The sequence below is a fragment of the Pseudorca crassidens genome, chromosome 3 (genome assembly GCF_039906515.1).
Source record: "Pseudorca crassidens isolate mPseCra1 chromosome 3, mPseCra1.hap1, whole genome shotgun sequence".
Taxonomy (NCBI): domain Eukaryota; kingdom Metazoa; phylum Chordata; class Mammalia; order Artiodactyla; family Delphinidae; genus Pseudorca; species Pseudorca crassidens.
In genome coordinates this window covers 112,179,985-112,204,045 of record NC_090298.1, presented here as the reverse complement: position 1 = coordinate 112,204,045, position 24,061 = coordinate 112,179,985, and the positions used below count along the sequence as shown (strand labels likewise).

The window sequence follows — 24,061 nt, the reverse complement described above, 5'->3', positions numbered from 1 at the left end:
CACATGGACCCATTATTTCACCTACAGCCTATCTTAGGCCAAATACAAACACCATTAAAGACTAAGAGCCTTCTTCAGGAAGATATTTTTGGATAGAACTATATATTTTGTGTTGCTAGAATTTTTTTAAAAAGATACAGAGAGTATAATACCTCTCTCACATGCCTAGCAATGTAAACAAAATTAGATAAACAGCAGAAAACATTTCAGCAAAGATAATTTTAGGAAAACTCAGACTAAATTAACTTTATTTTATAAGGAATTTAGAAAACATGAGCAAATATTGATATTGCATTAAAAAAACAAATTAACTGGTACGTCATTCAAATCTTAAAAATCAAAGACTGTGACACTAAAAAAATGTAATAACAGGGGCTTCCCTGGTGGCGCAGTGGTTGAGAGTCCACCTGCCGATGCAGGGGACACGGGTTCGTGCCCCGGTCCGGGAAGATCCCACATGCCGCAGAGCAGCTAGGCCCGTGGGCCATGGCCGCTGAGCCTGCGCGTCCGGAGCCTGTGCTCCGCAACGGGAGAGGCCACAACAGCGAGAGGCCCACGTACAACAACAAAACAAAAAAAATGTAATAACAGAGAAATGTGCTTCATTTTAACAAAGTACTATCAGTGGCTTATTACAACTAGATATACAAACATAAAGGTAATAATGCTAAAATGATGTAAAACTCTGAATCTCCAAGTGACCATGGAGCAGGCTGAAGGGAGCACCAATTGCCATCAACGTGGGACTGCAACATATTCTATCAAAAGAAACAAACTATCACTAGATAACAAAAATAAGGATATAAATAAAATGGGGGAGGGGGGAGGAGCCCAAGATGCCTGAAATCTTATAGTAAATGGTATATTTGGTTCTGTTGCTGTGTTGTGTCTGTTTTCTTCCTCCAAGAAAAAAAGAGGATATGCAAGGGATCCAAGAATATTTCCAAGTTATACCTTAGATTTTCATTAAGGATAACTTTATATTGAAGAAATCATGATTGATACTCCTTGTCACTTTAACCACCTAACATACTATAAAATAATTTAACAGCTATAATATTCTTTGGTTTTTTTCTTTTTTAAAAACTCTAAGTCAAGAATACTCAAGGGAACTTCTATATCTTTTAATTTAAGAAATACATCTATTTAATTCCTGAAAATTTTATTTTTTCAAGAAGTGACAACAATATGAAGTTCTAATACACCAGGAGTCTTGAAAAAAATTAGGTGATCCAATTATAGCAATTTAAATTAGAATATTCAGGAAATATATCTGAAGGCTCAAAAATATAATTTATGATTCTTTGTGAAATGAATTTCACTGAGAAATGCTTAAAGTCTAAGTTTAAAATGTGAGTGCCATTATACTTTTTTTTAAGAAAGAAAATTCACAACCTATTCAATAATCCTGAAGAAAAATCAGATTAGTATGGTGTTTGTATGTACAGATGCATAAACGAACACTTTCAGGGGAAAAAAACAATCATATTAATATTTATAGGCTACAAATCACTTTCTTTTAAGGAAGATTAGAAAAGAGTTAGTAGCTAGGCACAGAGCCAGAGGTTGTTAGGGGAACCTAAAAGTAGTAAATACTAAAACTCTTAGCAGTGTAAAGGAATGCAAAAAATTCTTATACTACAAATTTTTAATTTTACAAAACCAAAAACCAGTCCAACTATGGCCCATACATGATAATAAAAATTGAAACAAAAACTGTGAATGCATTTTGTAAAAATTCTATTATAATATTCTTAAATATAGTTCATATTGTTCCACTGAGTCAAGTAAGATTTAAGCTCAAGGTGGTCACAAAATTAGAGAATTTTACCTTTTCTGAGGAGATTATCACAATTTCATTGCAAGAAGATAAGGTGAAAAGCCCCTTAGCGACTTATATACTTTATTTCCTTCAATGGAAAGTCCAAATATTTTAATTTTCTTACGCTTCTGGAATATTATCCAGATTTACATTAAAGGGCACTTTAATGAAAACTTTAAATATAGTTTGATAATTCTGGGGATACTTACTGAAAGAAAATTCATTAGCAAATACTGGTTTCTTGTATTTAAAAAAAAAATCAGCAAGAAAGAATTTTAAAAATCTTAACTTAAAATACACTGTAAACTGCAGACAACAACTGCCACATGTATCACAGACCAGCACAGGTAAAAAGTTTTTTCCAGATGTTTTATAAGACTTTGTATCTTCCTTTATTTGTTGGTTGGTAAGAATTTTGCTACAAGAGAAAATAAAAGGCATATGATCAGTAAAAGGGAGAAAAAAAAAAGAAATATGTTAAGTAATTTCCTTTGCAAACTTATAAAACTATCAGATATTTAAAATAAAAAATATTAATACTGAGGAAGAAAGAACTATTCAACAATCATCTCCCTGTGTTCACTCGACTGTTCCTTAACAACGGTTCTGAACCAGCTTAATGGTGGTGGCATTCTTTTTCTATCACTCCTTGGTGAAAGTCACTTGATTTAAACGTTGTTTTTATTCTTCCCTCGTTTTGTGTACCTTCTATTCTTTAAATTTTTTATCCACCCGAAAGAATGTTCTGTAAGGGAAATTTTAGAAAAGCCCTCAAAAACACATTCTTAGAGAAAGGATAATGTTTCCTTTCAAAGGGTCCTCATCCCTTTGAATGCTACTGTACACATTGTAGGGAGAGTTTACAGGGATGTGTCTGCTTCCTTTGGAAAGGTGGTCTATAAAAGGCCGCTTTATCCAAAATCAAATTAAGTCCTCATCAAAGTTTAAAAACACTCAAAACACCTAAGTTTAAAAACACTGGCAAAAATGTAGAGAAACTGGAATTTTCATACACTGCTGAAGGTAATATAAACTGGTGTAACTACTCTGCTAAACTACACATACCCTATAACTAGCAATTCTAGTCCAAGGTATATACTCAAGAAAATAATATATTAACGTGAATGTTCATAGAAGCATTATTCATAAAAACCAAAAACTAAAATGACCTCGAAGTCTAAAACATAAATTAACTGTGGTATATTCACATGCTTAAATACTGTACTATTTAATACTACTGATTTCCTCAAAGTAATGTTGAGTGAAAGAAATCAGATATAAAAGAGTACACAGCATTTGATTCCACTTATATGGAGTTCAAAATTAGGCGAAACTAATCTGCAATGTTGAAAGTCAGCATAATGTTACATTTGGGGGCAATGAATAGTGACAAGGAGGGGCATGAGCAGGGCTTCTGGGATACTGGTGATGTTCTATATTTCTTCAACTGGGTAGTGATCGCATCAGTGTGCTTATTTTGTGAAAATTCATCAAACTATATGTATATCATTTGTCTACTTCTCTTATTTATATTATAGTTCAATAAAACATTTACTAAAACAAATAAATAAGTCCTTGAGGTTTTCACTCACCAGCCGGATCAGTTCTTCTTTTATAAGCCTGGTGATTTCTGCCTTTGCTTTCTGCACAGCCAGTTCATTGGCACCTGGTGAGTGAGTGGAGAACATTATTTGTATTATTAGATTTATGCTGGATGTTTATCCACTGCATAGAGATCAGTACATGACTTTCAGCAACATTGTACTACTTGCCAAGATAGTCTTTCAATACCTGGTGGAACATCATCTACATTGTATCATGGCTGCTTATTATTATGATTACTTTTAGAGTTTCAAATGTAGCCAGTGACGTTAGTGTTAAGAGTGTTAAGGTTAGTGAGGTACTAGTGTTACAAGTTCTTGGTATGTTGGTATGCAAAGTAAAGATAATTCGCAATTTGTCCAGAAGAGAAGAAGAAAAAGTAAAAGGAAAATATAACTTCCTAGGTTCATTTATTTAGCAAATATTTATTGGATGTTTATTTTGCTCTTTAAAGTCAGCAAATGTTTTGGAAAAGTGTCACCTGAGCAAAGTCTTAAAGATGAATGGAGGACTAGCCAAGTTGGAGGAGGAGAGATGACATGAAAAGTATTTTACAAAGGGAATCATGTGTGTAATGGTACAGATTAAGAAAGTCATGCTTAACTACTGAAAAGTAAGAGAAGTACAGCATGGTTGAAAAATTTAAAAAGTGTGTGAAAGAACACAGCAAGATAGCCAAGTAGATGAGGTAGGCTGAAGACATTTGTATAGTTATAAATTCAAGAAACATTAAGCACCCACCATGTATGCTATACTATAAGAGATTCATTATACAAAGTACTCATTCATCTCTTTATGATCTTTTGGGCTACTAGAAAAACAAACTTGTAAAGATATTGCAGCAAGATGAGTAGGTAGTAAGTAGTCTACCAGAGCAACTTTAATTATTATTAATTTTTTTTCCAAAATATGTTTAATGATGCATCTTTTTTTTTTTTTTTGGCGGTACGCGGGCCTCTCACTGCTGTGGCCTCTCCCGTTGCGGAGCACAGGCTCCAGACGCGCAGGCTCAGCAGCCATGGCTCACGGGCCCAGCCACTCCGCAGCATGTGGGATCTTCCCGGACCGGGGCACGAACCCGCGCCCCCCGCATCAGCAGGCGGACTCCCAACCACTGCGCCACCAAGGAAGCCCTATTATTTTAATAAAATTTTATTTATTTATTTTTCGCTGCATTGGGTCTTCATTGCTGTGCACAGGCTTTCTCTAGTTGTGGCAAGCGGGGGCTACTTACTCTTCGTTGCGGTGTGCAGGCTTCTCATTGTGGTGGCTTCTCTTGTTGCAGAGCACAGGCTCTAGGTGCGCGGGCTTCAGTAGTTGTGGCACACGGGCTCAGGAGTTGTGGCTCGCGGGCTCTAGAGCACAGGCTCGGTAGTTGTGGCACACGGGCTTAGTTGCTCCACAGCATGTGGGATCATCCCAGACCAGGTCTCAAACCCATGTCCCCTGCACTGGCAGGCAGATTCTTAACCACTGCGCCACCAGGGAAGTCCCCAGAGCAACTTTTAAATATCACTTCTTCCAAGAATCTTTCCTAACTTTTCCAGGTGGGGTTAAGTGTTTTTTCCCTCAGGGCTCTCACAGGATTATGTTCATACCATCATGAAAGCACATTTTTTTTTTTTTGCCCACGTGTGCGGCATGTGGAATCTTAGTTCCCTGAGAAGGAACTGAACCCCTGCCCCCAGCAGCGGAAGTGTGGAGTCTTAACCACTGGACCACCAGGGAAGTCCCTGAAAGCACTTTTTTTTTTTTTTTTTTTTTTTTTGCGGTACGCGGGCCTCTCACTGTTGTGGCCTCTCCCATTGCGGAGCACAGGCTCCGGACGCGCAGGCTCAGCGACCATGGCTCACGGGCCCAGCCGCTCTGCGGCATGTATGATCTTCCCGGACCGGGGCATGAACCCGTGTCCCCTGCATCGGCAGGCGGACTCTCAACCACTGTGCCACCAGGGAAGCCCCTGAAAGCACATTTTTAAGGTAGAATGGACAAGATGTTTTTTCTGACTAGATGTGAACAGTGAAGAAGAGGAACAAAGATGCTAAGAGTTGAGCAGCAAGTAAAGAAAATAACAGGTAATAAAGGAGATACTGAATCCAAGAGGAAGAACAGGTGCTACTATTAGCAGTGATAGTAGATGAAATTCGATTCTGAGATCGTTGTGGCTGAGGTGCTCAGGGGACACCAAGTTGGAAATTTCAGTAAGGCCAATGGAAACAAGGAGCAGAAGTAGAGGAGAGACGGAGATTAGAGAGCTATCAAGGCTAAGTGTGGAGGGATTTGAAGCCAGGGGACAATGCCAGGAAGTAGGTACGTCTAGAGAGGTAACACGGTGCACACCTATAAAAGGAATAGAGCTGGACCAAAGAAGCAGACTAGAGATTAAGGACTAGGAGTGAAATGTCAAAGAATAAAAGAAGAACTGGGGTTGTAGAGAACTGTTTTTATCATTTAAAAAAAATTTTTTTTTTTTTTTGGTTGCCCCACATGGCACGTGAAACTTCCCCGACCAGAGATCGAAGCCATGTCCCCTGCAGTAGAAGCTCGAAGTCTTAACCACTGAACCACCGGGGAAGTCCTGTTCTTATCATTTTATATAAGAAAATCAAATAAGGAAAACAATTCACAAGAAATGGGAAAATTTCCCCCCTTATTAGATATGCTTTTTCGAACCCATAGAGAGGAGAGGAGAGGAAAGGAGGAAGGGAGGAGTGGGAGGGAGAAGAGGAAGAAAAGAAATGGGAGGGGGGAGGGGAGGAGGAGAAAGTGGAGAAAGAAGAGGAGGAGAAGGAGGAGGAAGAAAAAGAAACAGTTTAACAACAGGAAGGAAAGGGCCATGAGTATGGCTGTGAAGTCAGAGCAACATGTCTAAGCCCTACACCTCGACCAGCCACTGACCACAAACATTTTAAAGCTGTGGGTGCTGGAAGGGAAGAAAGGTAGATGAACGTGGAGCCAAGGGTATAATCAAGAGCCAAGCCAGAATGAAAATTATTTAAAAAATGAAATTCAGGAGGAAAATATGCTACTTGGCATGAGTTGATGTGTAGCCTGTTGACATTCTCTGCTGTTTTAAAAAGAAGGAAAATGATACTCCCACCCAGCTCCAAGTGAAGAGCAATTTTCCTGCTTTAGTTAGAGCCTGACCATTTGGACCAGTTTAAATTTTTGACTGACACAGCTTCTTTAGGTAATAGGTTACATATGTTTATAAGCTGTCATGAAAAAGTGGCATTTCCTTTCATTGGTCCCAAAACAACTCTGGCTGCTTTTAAGGGATTCTCCACTAGTAAAAACAGAGGGTCACAAAACAGGCTATAAATTATACAGGCTGGCTAGGCACGTACGTCCTTCCTGTTCTCCTTCCCACTGCCGGGAGCTGCTGAGCCACACAGAGCCTCTAAGGAGCCAGGCAGTGGGGTCCCTCCAATTACAGAACTAGAAACAGATGACACTAGGCTCCTTCCAACACCTGTTTTCATCCTATTAGTGTTCAGTTGATTTGGTTGGAGTTTCAAAAACTAAAAGATCCTTTAAATCTAATCATCTATGAAAATTCTCAAAGCTTTAGGTCATTTTAATTACCAATCTCCAGCTCTTATTTAGCATATTTATGTTGCCAGAATTCTCAAGATTCATTTCTGACAAGGTTATCTTTTTACTGGGGGAGAGAAACCTTGCTTAGATTATAAAAATTAGATGTTACTTCCTAAGTACAAGTTGACAGTGGAAAGAAGCACCCGGAACCATTTTAGGTGGATGGAAAAGTCAGCAGAAGCTGTGGGCTTCTCATTTCACTTCACTTGGTAGTACAGGAGATATGTTGTGATAAAGTTATATACAAATTAAACCTGGCATACATTAATTATACTACACTAAATAAGTATAATTACCTTTAAATTAATAAATTATATATGGGATCCTTTTTCAAAGCAAACAATCATCTCTGATTTACCTCTTTAAAAGGCAGTCATTTAAAATACTGGTTTTGAAATCTTAGAGATATTCAGAATAAACTACAGTTATGTTATTGCAAAAAAAAAATACAATACTGGTTTTGCTTAAATGACACCTATGACATTCAAGCTGAATATAGAAGGATGACTCCATGTTTACAAAAGGTTTTATCATCAGATTCTACTGAATGACATCCTGTATGGCCTAATGAACACAGTAGGAAGAGAGAGCTGTCCAGTTCCAAGTGCAGAAAGATTTCAGTGTAATTTTCTCTCCTTGAACGCTGAGGTGCCAGCAACCCGCATTTTGCCTCACAATAAGGAACGGTGTCACATGATTCAGAAACACACTGAGTCATTGGCAGAGTGAAAGTCTTTCAGGATACATAAAAGGGTGCCATTTAAAAACCTGACTTGAAATAGATATGATCCAGTTTCTCAAAGTCACAATCACAAACAAAAAAATACAACTTGCCTAGTTCTGGACCCACATTCTTTGCATACCATTTAACATATGTATGAATCTTACTGTACTGTAAAGGTAGAATTTCAATAATATGGAAAACATAAAGGCTATATCTGAGTTTTACCTTTGCCACAATTCTTCATTTTAAAAAGTCCGAAAGTGAGAGTGACATCAGTGAAAATGGCACAGGAGGGAACTTCAAAAGCCTGTCCCTCCACAAAAGCAGTGAATAAACTTGCAAAAACTATTAAAATCAATTTTATCAGAACTCAGAAACTAATAAAAACCTTACATCAACCAGGCAAACCCTTATTAAAGGAGAAAAAAACAAAACCCCAGCTCAATCCTGGTAACAAAACTTTTCTGTTTTTTAACTTACTCTGATCCTATCAAGCATTTTGACCAGGAAACAACTTCTACTTAGGGTAAATGGGATGCACACTGCACGTGCATTTCTCTTCTTGTAGTCTTTATGTTAAGAAGTCACACAAAAACAATTTGAGGTCACCAGTTAAAAGTAAAGTAAATAGGCACAGTACTAATTTATTTTCACATCTGTGAAATTCTTTGTTTTGGCCAGGAAAGAATCAAACCCTAAAAATAAGTCCTCGGGCTTCCCTGGTGGCGCAGTGGTTGAGAGTCCACCTGTCAATGCAGGGGACACGGGTTTGTGCCCTGGTCCAGGAAGATCCCACATGCCACGGAGCGGCTGGGCCCGTGAGCCATGGCCGCTGAGCCTGCGCGTCCGGAGCCTGTGCTCCGCAACAGCAGAGGCCACAACAGTGAGAGGCCCGCATACCACAAAAAAAAAAAAAAAAAAAAAAAGTCCTCATATATATTTAAATCATTTTTAGTTTATATTTATTTCAGTAAGGAACTTACATACAGTTATAAAGTCCTCACAAAAACCAAAGGAATGCCAAAATATAACAAGAAAATACTAACTAGTGATAAACCTTATTTACAATATACTTTCAGTTTATACTTCCATTGATCTTTCCAGCAACAAACTTTAGAGCTGAGCTAGCCAATTCAGTAGCCATCAGCTATGTGGCTATTTAGATTTAAGTTAATAAAAATTAAATTAAATTTAAAATTTCTTGGTCACACTGGATGTATTTCAAGTGCTCCACAGCCATCAGAGTTTTTATTGGACGGTGCGGCTTTAGAGAGATCACATGGATATGCCTGTCAAATAATATTTTGTGTGCAGAAGAGAAGTGGCTCTAGAGCATGATCAGATGTATTATTCAGAAAATTTATCAAGTGCCTACCATGTGTCAGACACTGGGAATACAGCAGATGATAAAGTCACTGCATTCACAGAGCTCTAGTAGGGGAGACAGAAACAAGTAAAAATATACTATAATTTCTATGTAATGAGTACTGTGAAGAAAAACAAAGCAAGTAAAGAGCTACAGAGTGGTGAAATGAGATCAAGTAAGGCTTCCTTGTTAGAAGTGATGTGTATAACTCAAAGGACTAGACTGCTGTTTAAGATTATACAAGGTGTGGGAGAGCTCCTTTGCAGCCAGCTAAGCCATTTAAGCAGTAGATATGCAGACTCTGGATTTACATGACATGGAGTAAAACCTCTTCACAGCTGCAACACCAGTGTTCAAAAAATACTTAGTTCATTAAGTAGATGAAATGGATCTGTGGCTGGTCTATGCTTAAAAATCTATTATAAAAATGTTCAAATTAAATATAAATGAAGGGAGACAAGTTATCTACCATGCAGTACATAATGAAGTAGGAAGAAAATCAAACTGGAAACTGTCTTTTGAATTCATTCATGAATGTATAAAATAAGGTTAAAAAACACACCTGATCACTCTTAGATAACGCATTACTTATACCCTTTAAGGGACTTCCTTGGTGGCGCAGTGGTTAAGAATCTGCCTGCCAATGCAGGGGACATGGGTTCCAGCCCTGGTCCGGGAAGATTCCACATGTTGCGGAGCAACTAAGCCTGTGTGCCATAACTACTGAGCCTGTGCTCTACAACCCGCGTGCTGCAACTACTGAAGCCCATCCGCCTAGAGCCCATGCTCCACAATCAGAGACGCCACCGCAATGAGAAGCCTGCACACCGCAACAAAGAGTAGCCCCCGTTGGCCACAACTAGAGAAAGCCTGCGCACAGCAATGAAGACCCAACTCAGCCAAAAATAAAGAAATAAATATACCCTGTGAGTTATGGTATTAATTGTCCTATCCTATTTTTTAAAAAGGTATGTGTGAACTTTTAGGCATAAAATCACAGGCAATATTTGCTTGGATAAACAAGCATTAAGTGGACTATTATATATAGTTGATTTACTTTCTAACCTAAACTTTGGCCTGAACGTTCTACTTACTGGAAGAATAAACAGACCAGTCCTGAAAATACATGTTTTCTTATAGAGTGATTTTCAATTTGACCAAATTGTCAAAACTGAAAGAGTCCCAAACACAGATCATTTACCTCTATATATGTACTAAACTTCTAAATAAAGACCACAATGATAGATGAAACTATTTTTTTTCTTATAGGTGTTCCTCATTTTCAGTCCTCTCTAGAACTGACCTCATATTCTTTCTGTGTCTATTACATCTATATCAACAGTGATCTAACTCAAGATTGAAACAGAACGAACAGTACATACTTTCAATTGCCAAGTAAATTTTCCGCTCTCCTTCCTTGGGTTCTTTGCCAGGTGGGAAGTATGTTCCTCTGATTGTAATTGCAGCTTCAGAATATTCACTGATTCTCTGCAGAGCTTCCTTAGAGGTAACTTTCCACCTAGCAGTCTATGAAATAAAGAGTGGGGGGACAATTATACTCCAATAAAGATGTTAAAAAAATAAAATAAAAAAGAGTGGGGGGAAAAAATCACTTTACAACAGAATAAAGAAACCTGATGTACTGACAAAGAATAGGTTAACTAAATCATATTATGGTCAATATTAAGATTATAATTAATACCTGCATCATAAATTCATTTAGATTCTAATGTAACTAGAATATAATCATAAATATGGAATTTCTAGTGTTGTCTCCCCATCTAGATAAAAAGTAAAGCAGCCATTTAAATGTTCATGGGTTTTAAACAAGGCATTTTCGCTCCTAAAAAAGGAGTTTCTACTCTACAATAAAAAAAAAAAGTTTAAATCTGTTACTTGCCTGTGGGAAGTCATTGATCTCTAATTCTTCTTCATATCTCTTAAAAGATTCATTCTGTCCACCATCCTGTCTCTCCTCTTCTTGTTTCTCCAAAGGCACATAATTAAGCTTGGCATTGATCTTTTCAGCAAGTTGCTCTGCAATGGTTTTTGCAGAGACAGTGGGAGCCAGGATGGTGCCACCTCTAAGAATTGCATTGGTGGCCTGCTGCATCACATCCTGCAGTTAAAGAAGACCTACAGTCAAATCTCAAATGAGGGCAGAGACAAGATCAAAGATCCCACCACAAAGTATTCTCTGGAAAGCCACTAACTAAAAGCATCTTTCTAATGTAAAGTGCTACCTGTAAGTGCAATTTAACAGCATATATTTATAACAGACAGTTTAATATATCTCCCTTACTTGATGAGAAAACAATAATATTCAGTTCTACATTAAAAATTCTACTGAATCATACATAATTAGGTAACTCTTGATATCAAATATAGTGTATTTCTAAAATCATTTACATACTTTGTGGCTACTAGGAGTTTTCCTCTGAATCAGAATCTTTGCCCACTACCACCACTGAGCTCTTCCTTCTCCCATGGACCAACCCAACATTCTATAAATTACAGTAAATGACTTTACTCAACACATTTTTTTAAATTTGAACTTAATTTTACTATGTGCCTAATGCAGAGATAATTCTTCTGTGGGTAATACACGACTCACACCACAAGCTCTTCTAACAACAGCGAAAAGTTAGAGCCATTTGCTTTCACAATAAAGAGTTATTAGTAGCAATAATCCAAGAGAATATTAGGTGAGGTGCTGTGTCCCTGTTGTCAGAAGAGGCACAGGCTTGAGTACAGTAAACACTTTATAGTAACTCACTGGCTAAATAAAACAGATGCAGAGACCCAAGGCTCTGAGCCTTGATTGTGGCTGCCTCACTGGGTCAGCCCACTGGCCTCTAGCTTGGTCATCCCACTTGGACACTAGAGACCTGAACCTATACAGGCTACTGGACACAGGGCCCTGCAGGTCCCCAAACTCTCAAAATCTTAAAAATACTGTCAAAATTAACAAATTGTTCTTTAGGAATGCTATGAAAATTTAACCTTAGTTAAAAATTAAGTTAACCAAAATGCTGGAGAGGGTGTGAAGAAAAGGGAACCCTCCTACACCATTGGTGGGAATGTAAACTGGTGCAGCAACTATGGAGAACAGTATGGAGGTTCATCAAAAAACTAAAAGTAGAGTTGCCATATGATCCAGCAATCCCACTCCTGGGCATATATCTGGACAAAACTATAATTCAAAAAGATACATGCACCCTTATGTTCATAGCAGCGCTATTTACAATAGCCAAGACATGGAAACAACCTAAATGTCCATGAATGGATAAAGAAGATGTGGTATGTGTATACAAACACACACACACACACACACACACACACACACACACACACACATATATACATACACACAATGGAATACTACTCAGCCATAAAAAAGAATGAAATAATGCCATTTGCAGCAACATGATGAACCTAGAGATTATCATACTAAGCAAAGTAAGTCATGAAGAGAAAGACAAATACCATATGATATTACTTATATGTGGAATCTAAAATATGACACAAATGAACCTATCTACAAAACAGAAACAGACTCAGACATAGAGAACAGACTTGTTTGTGGTTGCCAAGGGGGAGGGGGCTGGCGGAGGGATGGATTGGGAGTTTGGGATTAGTAGATGCGAACTATTATATAGAGAATGGGTAAAGAAGGTCCTATTGTATAGCAGAGGGAACTATATTCAATATCCTGTAATAAACCATAATGGAAAAGAGTAAGAATATATATATCTATGTACAACTGAATCACTTTGCTGTACAGCAAAAACTATCACAACAGTATAAATCAACTATACTTCAAAAAAAAAATTAAGTTAACCAAAAAACTCCCAAGAGAAACAAGGCAAGTGAAATATTTAACACATTTTCCCACTGTCTAAACCCATGTTAGTTTCAGTTATGTAACTTGATATTCATACTTCCAAGGTATTGTTTGTGTGCCCAATAACCCACCTAATATAAACAGAAAAGAAAGAAAAGAGAGTTATTTCTTTAGGATTTTGTTAAGATCAATCAGAATACTACTTTATAAAATTATCCATGGTTAACATGCTTAACAGTTAGGCCTTCCAGACTAGGCATTAAGACCTCAGTTAACCACACTAGAGAAATCACCCAAATATAATAATTAAAGAATTCTGTATTGAGAATAATGTTAAATGCTTACTACCTCAGTGTCTAAAATAACTTCTTGTTCACTTGTGCTGCCATAATTCCTGAAAAGCATTTAAATCAAAGAACTTACAAAAAGTACTAAGACTTGGAACAAATTACTTAATACCTGAGACTCAATCCCCAAATTCTTCTGAGCATTGATTCTAAGAGCCAATCTCTTTGCAATTTCTAACTTCTCAGCATTTCCTGCAGTTGGAGCAGGAACACTAGATGTTCCAGGAGCAGCCATATCCTTCACTCTCTTCTTTGAATTAAACATGCTTTCAATTTGCTCATCAATCTAAACAAGAAGAAAAAGGATTAGTAAAAATCTAATTAAAAATACCAATTTATAGAGGGAGAAGAGGAGGAGAAGGGGAAAGGAAAGGAGGAGAGGGGAGAGAGGGAGGGAGGGAGGAAGGAAGGAAAGAAAGAAACAGAGATACAAGGCTGCAAGAACCACTTCAGCAGACTCCTGAGTGGTACAGATACATCCCAATTCAGTAAATGAAGAACATGTGCTGTCAAGACAGAGCAGACAATTTGATGCAGCTGCTTTCTCCAGGGCCAAGGCCTTAAGGCCAAATTACGTACACTGCAATGAAAGAGGCTGGACGAAGGGCAATAACTCAAGACCAGTGGACATCTAAAAATACAGTCAGTGGTTCCCAGGGCAAATGCTGCAACAGGGTTCCTAAAATTCTTCCCAACTTCAAAAATGCAATTGGATTTATCTAAAAAACTGGGTAAGAGAATCAGGAAAAAAAGCCTTTATTGTTTTTTTCCTTCAAGGAAGGAAAGAAATGAAGGTTGGTTTCCCCATCAAAGCAAGAGCAATGCTGAAAATTAGGCTAATATTTTAAATCTCAAATGAAGAGCAAGCTTTTTTCAGGGTTTAAAATTAATTAGGTTAATTTAGAAAGACCTTTTACTGAAATGGAAACAGACAACTTATCTTCTTTTTAAAATATTTGTTATCTAATAAGGGGTTTGAGTTACCAACTACTTTTAAACTAACATTTAAATAATCCTTTTAAATTAAACAGCATACATGGCGTTAAAATCCAAAACAAATGCATAAATCAGGAATGGGGAAGGTATATGGAGGTAGATGACAGGGGTAACTTTACTTTTAACTTTATTCACTTTAGTATTGCTCTATTTTTTTTACAAAACTTATATAATATTTTAACAAGAAGGAAAAAATCAACATATTTCATTATGAGATTTTTAAAAAATGTTTAAGTAACATAAAAAAACTGAGGTGGTTTTAAAAACAATGCCACATATTCTTTAATACTCTTCCCTCCAAGAGGTGGAGCCTCTCCTTAAATGTGGGCTGGACTTAGTGATTTGATTCTAACAGACAAAAAAAAAGTGGAAAAGCCAGTATGTAACTTCAGAGACTAGTCATAAAAGGTACTAAGGCTTCCTCTTTGCTCTCTCTTGGATCACTCATTCTGGGGGAGCCAGCTGCCATGCTGTAAGGACACAAATGCAGAGTGAAGAACAGAGGCATCCTACCAACATTAAAGTGACTGAGCCATCTTGGAAGAAGATGGTCCTGCATCAGTGAAGCCTTCAGATAACTGCAACCTGGGACAACAGCTTGACTGCAACCTCATGAGACCCTAAGTAAGAACTACTTGGCTAAACTGCTCCTGATTTCCTAACCCTCAGGAATCATGAGATAATAAATGTTTACTGTTTTAACCTACTAAGTTTTGGATTGATTTGTTACATGGTAACAAATAACTAAAATATTGACTTAATTGAATTTTAAGCCAGTATGGTATGCTAGTAAGAAATGGCCTAGAGTTAATAGGAGACCTTGGTCTGGTCCTGGCTGTGCTTAACAGCCAGTGTGGTCATTTCCTGAAATGACAAGATCAGACTGAATTCCTGATTTCCTAAATTGTGTTCTGAGCTAAGGTTTAACAGGGTATGTTTCAAAAACAACAACAAAAAAGTTCTATGATCAAATATCAAATATGTTGGAAGATTTCTGTGTCAAATAAAGTTAAATAAGATTATTTTATTAATGACTTTTCACATCCTTTGATAGGATACCACTAATAGTGGTATATACTAGGCAGATTTTCCAAAATTATTTTATAATGAAAACATCTAAAGCTCAAGATCCTGGGATTAGGGCTCCAAAGAATACTCTGGGAAACCCTTAACTTGCTGAGTCCTCAGGGTCCCTTTTCACTGGGTTACAAATAATTCCGTAAGCTAAGAACATGGGCTTTGAAGTAAGAACAGAATGGGTATAGATCCCAGCTCCTCCCCTTAACAGCTATGCAAATCTGAAAAGGTTATTTCTTTCTAAGCCTCAGTCTCCTCAATTATAAAATGGGAATACTCTGAGTATCCACTCATCTAGCTATTGTGAGGAAGTAAATGAAATAATCCCTGTAAAGCACTTTGCACAGGACATGGCACTTAGTAGAACTCAATAAATGTTGACTATTATTATTACTAAGGATGTTGTATAACAATTAAATTGTAAAAGATTAAAAAATAATATTAGTACCAATGATGTTAAAGATACAGGGAGCCAGGCACTCTTATATAACACTATTGTGAGTGCAAACTGGTACCCACCTTGCAGGAGAACAATCGGACAACGTTTTAAGACCAAATTAGATATACCCTTTGGCCTAGTAATTCCATTTATACATTCATCCTCAAGACTTAATGCGACGAATGTGCAAGGTTTAATGTTCAAGAATGAGCGATGAAGTACAGTAAAGTATATTCCAAATAAAAAATATATGGAAACAAACATGTTTGTTTCCATATATTCAAAAATAGGGATTTGATTCATTAAACAGTGGAACATCCATATAATGAAATATGTAACCAAAGAATAGCATAAGAGTGAATTTACTAAAAGGGAAGACTTCAACATAGGACTATTGTAAAGATTATAAAGCAGTATGATCTCATTTTTATGAAAATACAGAAATACAGGCATATGTGAATACGTCTGTATACATAGAAAAAAACGGAGAAGGGTACACAACGAAAAGTTTCCAGTAACTTGCTAACTAAACAAGCCTATGGTAAAACCTCCAGTACCAAAGGAATAATTGTTTCAACTGGTAAGAATAAGGCTTAGAACAACAATACTTACATCAACTGCAGCATCCTCATCATCCGAATCTTGAAGACCAAGAGCAGCTTTTTGTAACTTCTTTCTCTCATTTGCCAAAGCTTGTTCTGTTTCATCAAACTTGAATCCCTTACCAGAGAACCCACTACTCTTTTTAATTATTTTCCCTTCCTTTCAAGGAAAAACAAGAAAGTTAATTTCATAATAAAAAACTTTAATATTCAGGAATTTATGGCAATTAAATATTTTTCAAGGTGGTGTATGACAATGTAACAAAAACATTTCATCTAGCATGTGAGAAAAAGGAACTCTATGTAGACTACAAAAAATACTAAGTTGAAGCAAAAGGGAGCATTTTGTTTTCACTCCTTTCCCTTCCTCACTAAAGAGATAAGTGAAAATAACCCTATCAAGATTTACAGGTATTAAATATTCAAGATCTAGAACACAATGACTTGCATAAAAATGAGACTTAAAAAACTCACAGCTTTCTGTTGATCTTTGAAATCACTCCAAAGTTTCTCTAGATCAGGTGGCACTGCAGTCCCTGACAATTCAAGGGCTTTAATTATGTCACCAGCATACCGAGCCTGATCTTCTGTGATGAAAGTATAGGCGAAGCCCTAGTGAATGATGAAAAAGTGATACTATTAAACACTAACAAGATGAATCCTCCTTAGATCACAAATAAGATAAAATCTGAGTCACCTAATATACCCTCTTTAAGATGACTCCATTACTAAAGAATTTCAAAGACCACAAAAGAGTCCTACCAAATTCTTTAATGGTTCAAAGTGAAATACCTAAGTTTAATATTTAAAAATAAGCAAAACCAGAAAATTTCTAATCTTTTTATGCATAAAGGGAAATACATGTGATTTTTACATAAATGTACAACTCCACTGTCATAAGTATTAACTTTAATATATCTTATTTCTCCCTTTTTGCTTGCATTCCCTTCCTCCACTACCTACTGCACCTCTCTACCCCAGCTAACCTGTATTAACGTCCTAGAATACAGCTTCCCATATTTTTTAAAGACCAATTAAAAGATATAAAAACATACACACATGTATATCTGATATGTTTTTAACATATACAAAAATGAAGTCAGCTACATCACTTCCCTGGGATTCTCTAAAGCCTAAGGATGCAGGTGTCCCCAGCAGCTTTTTGGTTCAGGCAAGAGAAAGACTGGAGTTGTAAGTAGAGGAATAGCAAACTACAATTAGATTGCCATCTTCACAAAACGCTCTACCCTACCAGTGAACTGTTATAAATTTTAAAACATGATTTAATATTTTATTTCAGGAGTACCTAGTTACCAGATTTGACCCATGGCCTACTTTTATACGACCCATGAACTAAAAGTGTTATTACATTTTTTAGGGTTGTGTACACACATACACACACACACACACCCGATGTGACAGAGACTGCGTGTGGCCCAAAAAGGCTACAATTTTAACTACCTGGCCCTTTACACAAAAAGTTTCCCAAATCCACAGAATAACTCAGGTTAAAAGAATAAATGCCATCACTACTTATTAGCTATGTAAATTTGTCAAGTAACAATGTCAGTGTGCCTCAACTTTTCTCATCTGTTAAAAGGGGTACTATTATCTACCTCAAAGGGAATTTGTGAGAATAAAATGAGATGATATATGTAAAGCACTCAGAACAGTGGGGGGCATTTAATAAATACTCCATAAATATAACCTATTAATATTATTATTGCTTCAGTATGTAGAAATGTCCATGGTTGTAATATCAAATATATCACCATCAGTGCTTCCATCAGTGCTGCCTTCAAAAAGAAAGAGTTAGAACTATATACTTAACAGAATACAAATAAGTCAAAAAAGCAAATAATATTCATGTGTATAGGGGGGTGAGAACAGGGGTGATAGGTGTGGGCTGAGTGTATTTCATGATCCCTTATTTTAAAAAAAGCAATGAAAGATCTTGAACTATATGCATGTATGTATATACAGAAATTTTTAGGTGGGGAAAAATACCTTTTGGGGACACAAATGGTTAACACTATCTGCCTACAGAGAACAGCACTTAAGACATATATATGTATATAAATGATGAACATCAACTATTCCCCATACTCTGATGATGAAGGATTTTCAGAATGTCCCCATAACTCCTATTATCTCTTTATAATCATAAAGAAACACTTGTATTTTAACATAATAGAAATCAACTTTAAAAGCAATTATTTTTACTTTGTTGCCTGCTCTTCCAGTCCGTCCTGCTCTGTGCACATAATCCTCATAATGGTTGGGGCAGCTATAATTTACTACAAGAATCAGATGTTTCACATCTAGGCCTCGGGCAGCAACAGACGTAGCAACAAGAAGTTTGCAGGTCCCATTCTTAAAATCATTTATGATGCTATCTCTGTCATATTGATCAATGCCTGCAAGTAAATTAAAGAGTTGTAAAACCACATATTCATTTTCCATTTCCTCTGACATTCAGACAAAGAAGTTAAACACGGGGTAAAGAACAAATCCAACTTATATTGACCACATGTCCAACAACTACCATATAGAAAGTAAAAGACTTGGCGGGGGGTTGGTGAGGAGTGATAAATTAGGAGTTTGGGATTAAAATATACACACTACTATATATAAAATAGATAATCAACAAGGATCTACAGTATAGCATAGGAAACTATACTCAACATCTTATAATAACCTATAATTGAAAAGAATCTAAAAGAGAATAGATATAATGTATAACTGAATCATTTTGCTGTGCACCTGAAACTCAACACTGTAAATCAACTACATTTCAATAAAAAATTAAAAAAAAAAAGACTACGGAAATTTAATAGCAAGATGAAAAGTTATTGCTATTTATGAATTCCAAATCTGCCCTGTTTTGCCCCCTTTCTTACATATAAGGCTTATCACTCCAGAAGCCCAACCTCAGAATCACTAACCTATATCTCTTATGGGGGCAAATGGGAAAAAGGCAGGTACATTCAGCCTATATTGGCAGGATTCAGATCTTTCTAATTCTCTCATAGGTTATTTAGAGCCTTGCTCCTCACAGTTTTGTCCCAGGGACCAGGAGCAGCATCACATGAGAGCTTGTTAGAAATGGAGAATCTCAGATCCTACCCCCAAACTACTGAGTCAGATTCTGCATTTTAACAAGATCCACAGGTGATTACATATGCACACTAAAGTTTATGGTGCACTGCTTAAAAAGTACCCAACTGGATCTCTCTTTAAAATTTGTTACTCAAAGAGCCTCAGGATGAGTGACAAAGCAGAGCATAAAATACCAAAATGTTCTTTTACAAAATGTCCAGGCCACAAATATACTTTATGATGGGGTACCTGGGAATCTCTAGTAATCAGTGAAGGGAATGGGATAAATTCTCAAACCTTGAAATTCATTTTTGCAGCAAGAGATATTCTAACATTCCATATAAAACCTGTGTTTAACATATGCAGAACATTTAGCATCTAAATATTTATCAATATTAATTTATATTACCTAAAGTTTTAAATGTACTCTTCAAAGACTTAATTATGGAAAATATTTGGATCTTATCTCAAAGAAACTAGGATCCAACATTGTACCCAAAAACCTCATAAGAAAAATTAGTGGAATCAGTAACAATACACATTACGTTTATAATTTTAAAATACCACAACTTTTAGTGTAGACTGAGGTATCCTGACACATAAGTGCAGTAGGGTTAGTAGTTAATGGCAGCAACCATTAACCCTCTTCCTTTTTAACATAACCTCAATTTTGTTATCCACCCAACACATGGTCACATATATTAAACCAGAGATGAGCCTAATTCTCAGTCTTAGGAGGTGAGTAATGATTAGTGCAAACTAGCCCTTCTCAAACTTTCTGTGCTCAGGTTGTCTGTGCACTCTTAAAATTAATAAGAACCAGACCCAGAGAGCTTTAGTTTATCTAGGTCATCTCTATCAATATTTAATGTATTAGAAACTAGAACTGAGGAAAATTTTAAATATTTATTAACTTATTTAAAAATAATAAAACAATTACATGCTAAAAAAATATATTTTTGTGAAAAGTAACTTTTCCAAAACAATAAAAATAAGGCGCTTCACATTTTTGCAAATCTCTTTGATGTCTGGCTTAATAGAAGATAGTTGGAGTCTCATATCTTCTGCATTCAATCTGTTGCAATTTAACACGCTGTGCAACCTCTAGAAAGCTATACTACGTATACACTGATGAAAGAATGAAAGTGAAAAAGGCAAATAACTTGGTGGGGTTATTATGGAAATATTTTTGACTTCATGAAACCCCTGAAAATCTCAGAAACCTCAGGGGTGCAAGGATAATACATTAAGAACTATTTGTCATTCCCTTGTCTTTGAATGAATTAGGCATAAACATGTGAAGCAATTCTGACCAAAAATATAAAAGAAGTACAGACAGGGGATTATGGGGTAAAATTTCCTTATATATATAAAAAAATACACATTTACATCAAGGTAGGGGAAAATCTTATAGACTAACCCTCCTGTGGGTAACAACTATGAATTCTGGACAAAATATAAAGAACTAACTACCTGAAGGCACCAGAGAGTGACTAAAAGAAGGCAGAAACTGGAAGGGAGTTGACACCTGGAAGAATGCAATGACACTGGTTGAGTTTACAGGATTTTACTTCTTTATTTTAAACTTTCTGTTTGGGAGCAGGCCCTGAGCAGCCCAGGTAGGGAAGTCAAAACGTGAATAGAAACAGTCTTACTGACAAGAAGAAACAAGAAGAAAGCATTCAGGATAAACTCAGGACCAGAAAAGAGTGGATAAATCCCAGAAAGAACAACAGAGCAGGCACATCCAACAGTGCATAAAAACACTGTCCAAGGACTTCCCTGGTGGCGCAGTGGTTAAGAATCTGCCTGCCAATGTAGGGGACATGGGTTCGAGCCTGGGTCCGGGAAGATCCCACATGCCGTGGAGCAACTAAGCCCATGCACCACAACTACTGAAGCCCATGAACCCTAGGGCCCACGCACCACAACTACTGAGCCCACATGCCGCAAGTACTGAAGCTCACGCGTCTAGAGCCCATGCTCCGCAACGAAAGAAGCCACCACACCGCAACAAAGCCCCCACTCACTGCAACTAGAGAAAGCCCGGGTGCAGAAACGAGGAAGGGAGGGAGGGAGGAAGGAATAAAATTAAAAACAAAAAAAACACTGCCCAAATATCTGACACCTAAACCATACATGGGGCAGAATCCAAGTAGCCCAGCTCTGGCTGAAAGAAATTATTAGATATTTCAGAGGTTGCCCAACAAGAAAGACAGTTTCAAATATGGATTCAGCCAAGTTAATACCCTATTTAAAAAAAAAAAAAAAAAACCTTAAATAAAACATAAGAGAATTCAGACTCTACAAGGTATCATTCACAAAGGCCAGTATACAAACCAAAATTACTAGACATACAAAGAAACAGAAAACTATAAAACAAAATCAAAAGAAAAGATAATAGAAACTGACTTCAGATGACCAAAACATTATAATTAACAGTCAAAGATTTTAAAGCAACTATTGTAATTGTGATCAAGGAAAAAAACTTTTAAATGCTTATAATGAATGGCTAGGAAACTGAATTAGAGAATCAGTAAAATATAAAAGAGAGCCCACAGGAAATTCTAGAACTAAAAAAAAAATTGAATTAAAAAATTCACTGAATGGGCTTATTATTAGCAGATAAGAGATGGCCAAAAACACACAGTGAACTTAAGACAGAGTCAAAGAAATTATTCAGTCTTAGAAAGAAAAAAGATTGTAAAACAAAGACTGAACATAGCATCAGTGATACGTGAGACAGAATCAAAAGGCTGAACATACACACAACTGGAGTCCCAAAAAGAGAGGAGAGAATAGGCCAGTAAAACAATCAATCAATCAATCAAGAAATAACAGTCAAAGGACTTCCCTGGTGGCAGAGTGGATAAGACTCCACACTCCCAGTGCAGGGGGCCCAGGTTCAATCCCTGGTAAGGGAACTAGATCTCACATGCATGCCGCAGCAACTAACAGTTTGCATGCAACAACTAAGGAGCCTGCCTCCCGCAACTAAGACCCAGTGCAACCAAATTAATTAATTATTTTTAAAAAAGAAATAACAGTCAAGAATTTCCCAAATTAGATGCAAGACATAAATTTACAGATTCTAGAAGGTGGTAAACCCGAAGGAGAATACAAAGAAAATCATATCTAAATCAACTTACCATATGACCCAGCTATCCCATTCCTGGTTATCTACCCTTGAGAAATGAAATGTTCACACAAAAATCTGGACTTACATATTTAATAGCAGCTCTATTCATAATTGTCTAAAACTGGAAACAACCCAAATGTCCTTCAACAGATAAATACACAAACAGTAGTACATTCACACAAAACATACTATTAGATAATAAAAAGAAATGAACAATGCAACAACTTGAATGAATCTCAAAGCCATCATGCTGAGTGAAAAAAAAAGCCAACTGCAAAAAGCTGTATAATGTATGACTGCATTTATAAACATTCTTATAAGAGCACATCAGTGGTTTCCAGGGGCTATGTACAAGAGGAAAGAGAACCTTAGAGTTACTCTGCATAGGGATAGGACAAGGGAGTCTTGGGGGGTGAGGGAAGTATTCTGTATCCTGATTATGGTGAATCCTTTGGGATGGTTAAAACAGCCAAAAAGCTGGAAGTAGCCCAGGTGACCAACAGAAATGACTAAAAAAACTATGATATACTTATACACTGGAGTATTACTCAGCAATAAAAGGGAAGAGCTGTTATATCCAACATGGATGAAAATTCAAAAATATATGCAGAGTCAAAGATACCTGACACAAAACCGTCCATAATGTATGGTTCCATTTATCTGGAATTCTAAAACAGGTAAAGTTGGGAAAAAAATGTAAAAAGTGGTGGCAGGGACTGAGGGAAATTTCTGAGGTTATATCTTAACAGAGGTTTGGGTTTCACAACTTACATTTGTCAAAACTCATCAAATGGCACACTCAGGATCTGTACATTTCACTATAGTTTACTTACAGATGTTTTATTTAAAAAAATTTTGAACTAGTGTTAATCATGTGCACACTGAAGTAAAATGTGCTGATGCTGCAACATATTCTGAAATGTATCAAAAAACTAAGAAAGGGCTTCCCTGGTGGCGCAGTGGTTAAGAATCCCCCTGCCAATGCAGGGGACACGGTTTCCAGCCCTGGTCTGGGAAGATCCCACATGCCACGGAGCAACTAAGCCCGTGCACCACAACTACTGAGCCTGCGCTCTAGAGCCTGCAAGCCACAATTACTGAAGGCTGCGCGCCAAGAGCCTGTGCTCCACAACAAGAGAAGCCACCGCAATGAGAAGCCCGCGCACCACAACAAAGAGTAGCCCCCGCTCACCACAACTAGAGAAAGCCCACACACAGCAACGAAGACCCAACACAGACAAAAATTATAAATAAATAAAAAGAAATTTATTTTTTAAAAAAACTAAGAAAAATTGAGGAGTGGGTAAAAGGACAGATGGCTAAAGATGTGACATAAATATAACAAAATGCTAATTGTAGAATCTAGTATTAGATATTCAAGGGTGTTAATGATATAGTTTTCTCACA

The 24,061-nt window shown here is 36.9% G+C and overlaps 1 protein-coding gene across 3 annotated transcripts in view; it reads right to left on the bottom strand.

Annotated features, from left to right (window-relative positions):
* Positions 1-231: 231 nt before the first annotated feature.
* Positions 232-24,061, bottom strand: part of DDX46 (DEAD-box helicase 46) — a 62,529-nt gene continuing 38,699 nt past the window's right edge. Inside the window, exons 16-24 of one of the 3 annotated variants that reach the window (XR_010942112.1) lie at positions 18,640-18,833; positions 16,891-17,028; positions 16,427-16,576; positions 13,412-13,588; positions 11,012-11,230; positions 10,494-10,638; positions 3,415-3,488; positions 2,032-2,240; positions 232-758 (exon numbers count right to left, since the gene is read on the bottom strand). Coding sequence is in view for 2 of the 3 variants with exons in the window: in XM_067731786.1 (XP_067587887.1) it covers positions 2,193-2,240; positions 3,415-3,488; positions 10,494-10,638; positions 11,012-11,230; positions 13,412-13,588; positions 16,427-16,576; positions 16,891-17,028; positions 18,640-18,833 (1,145 nt within the window). In the remaining variant the exon portion in view is untranslated. Of the gene's footprint in view, positions 759-1,630; positions 2,241-3,414; positions 3,489-10,493; positions 10,639-11,011; positions 11,231-13,411; positions 13,589-16,426; positions 16,577-16,890; positions 17,029-18,639; positions 18,834-24,061 lie in introns of those variants that run through there. The other 2 variants (XM_067731786.1, XM_067731787.1) reach the window with 2 other exon arrangements.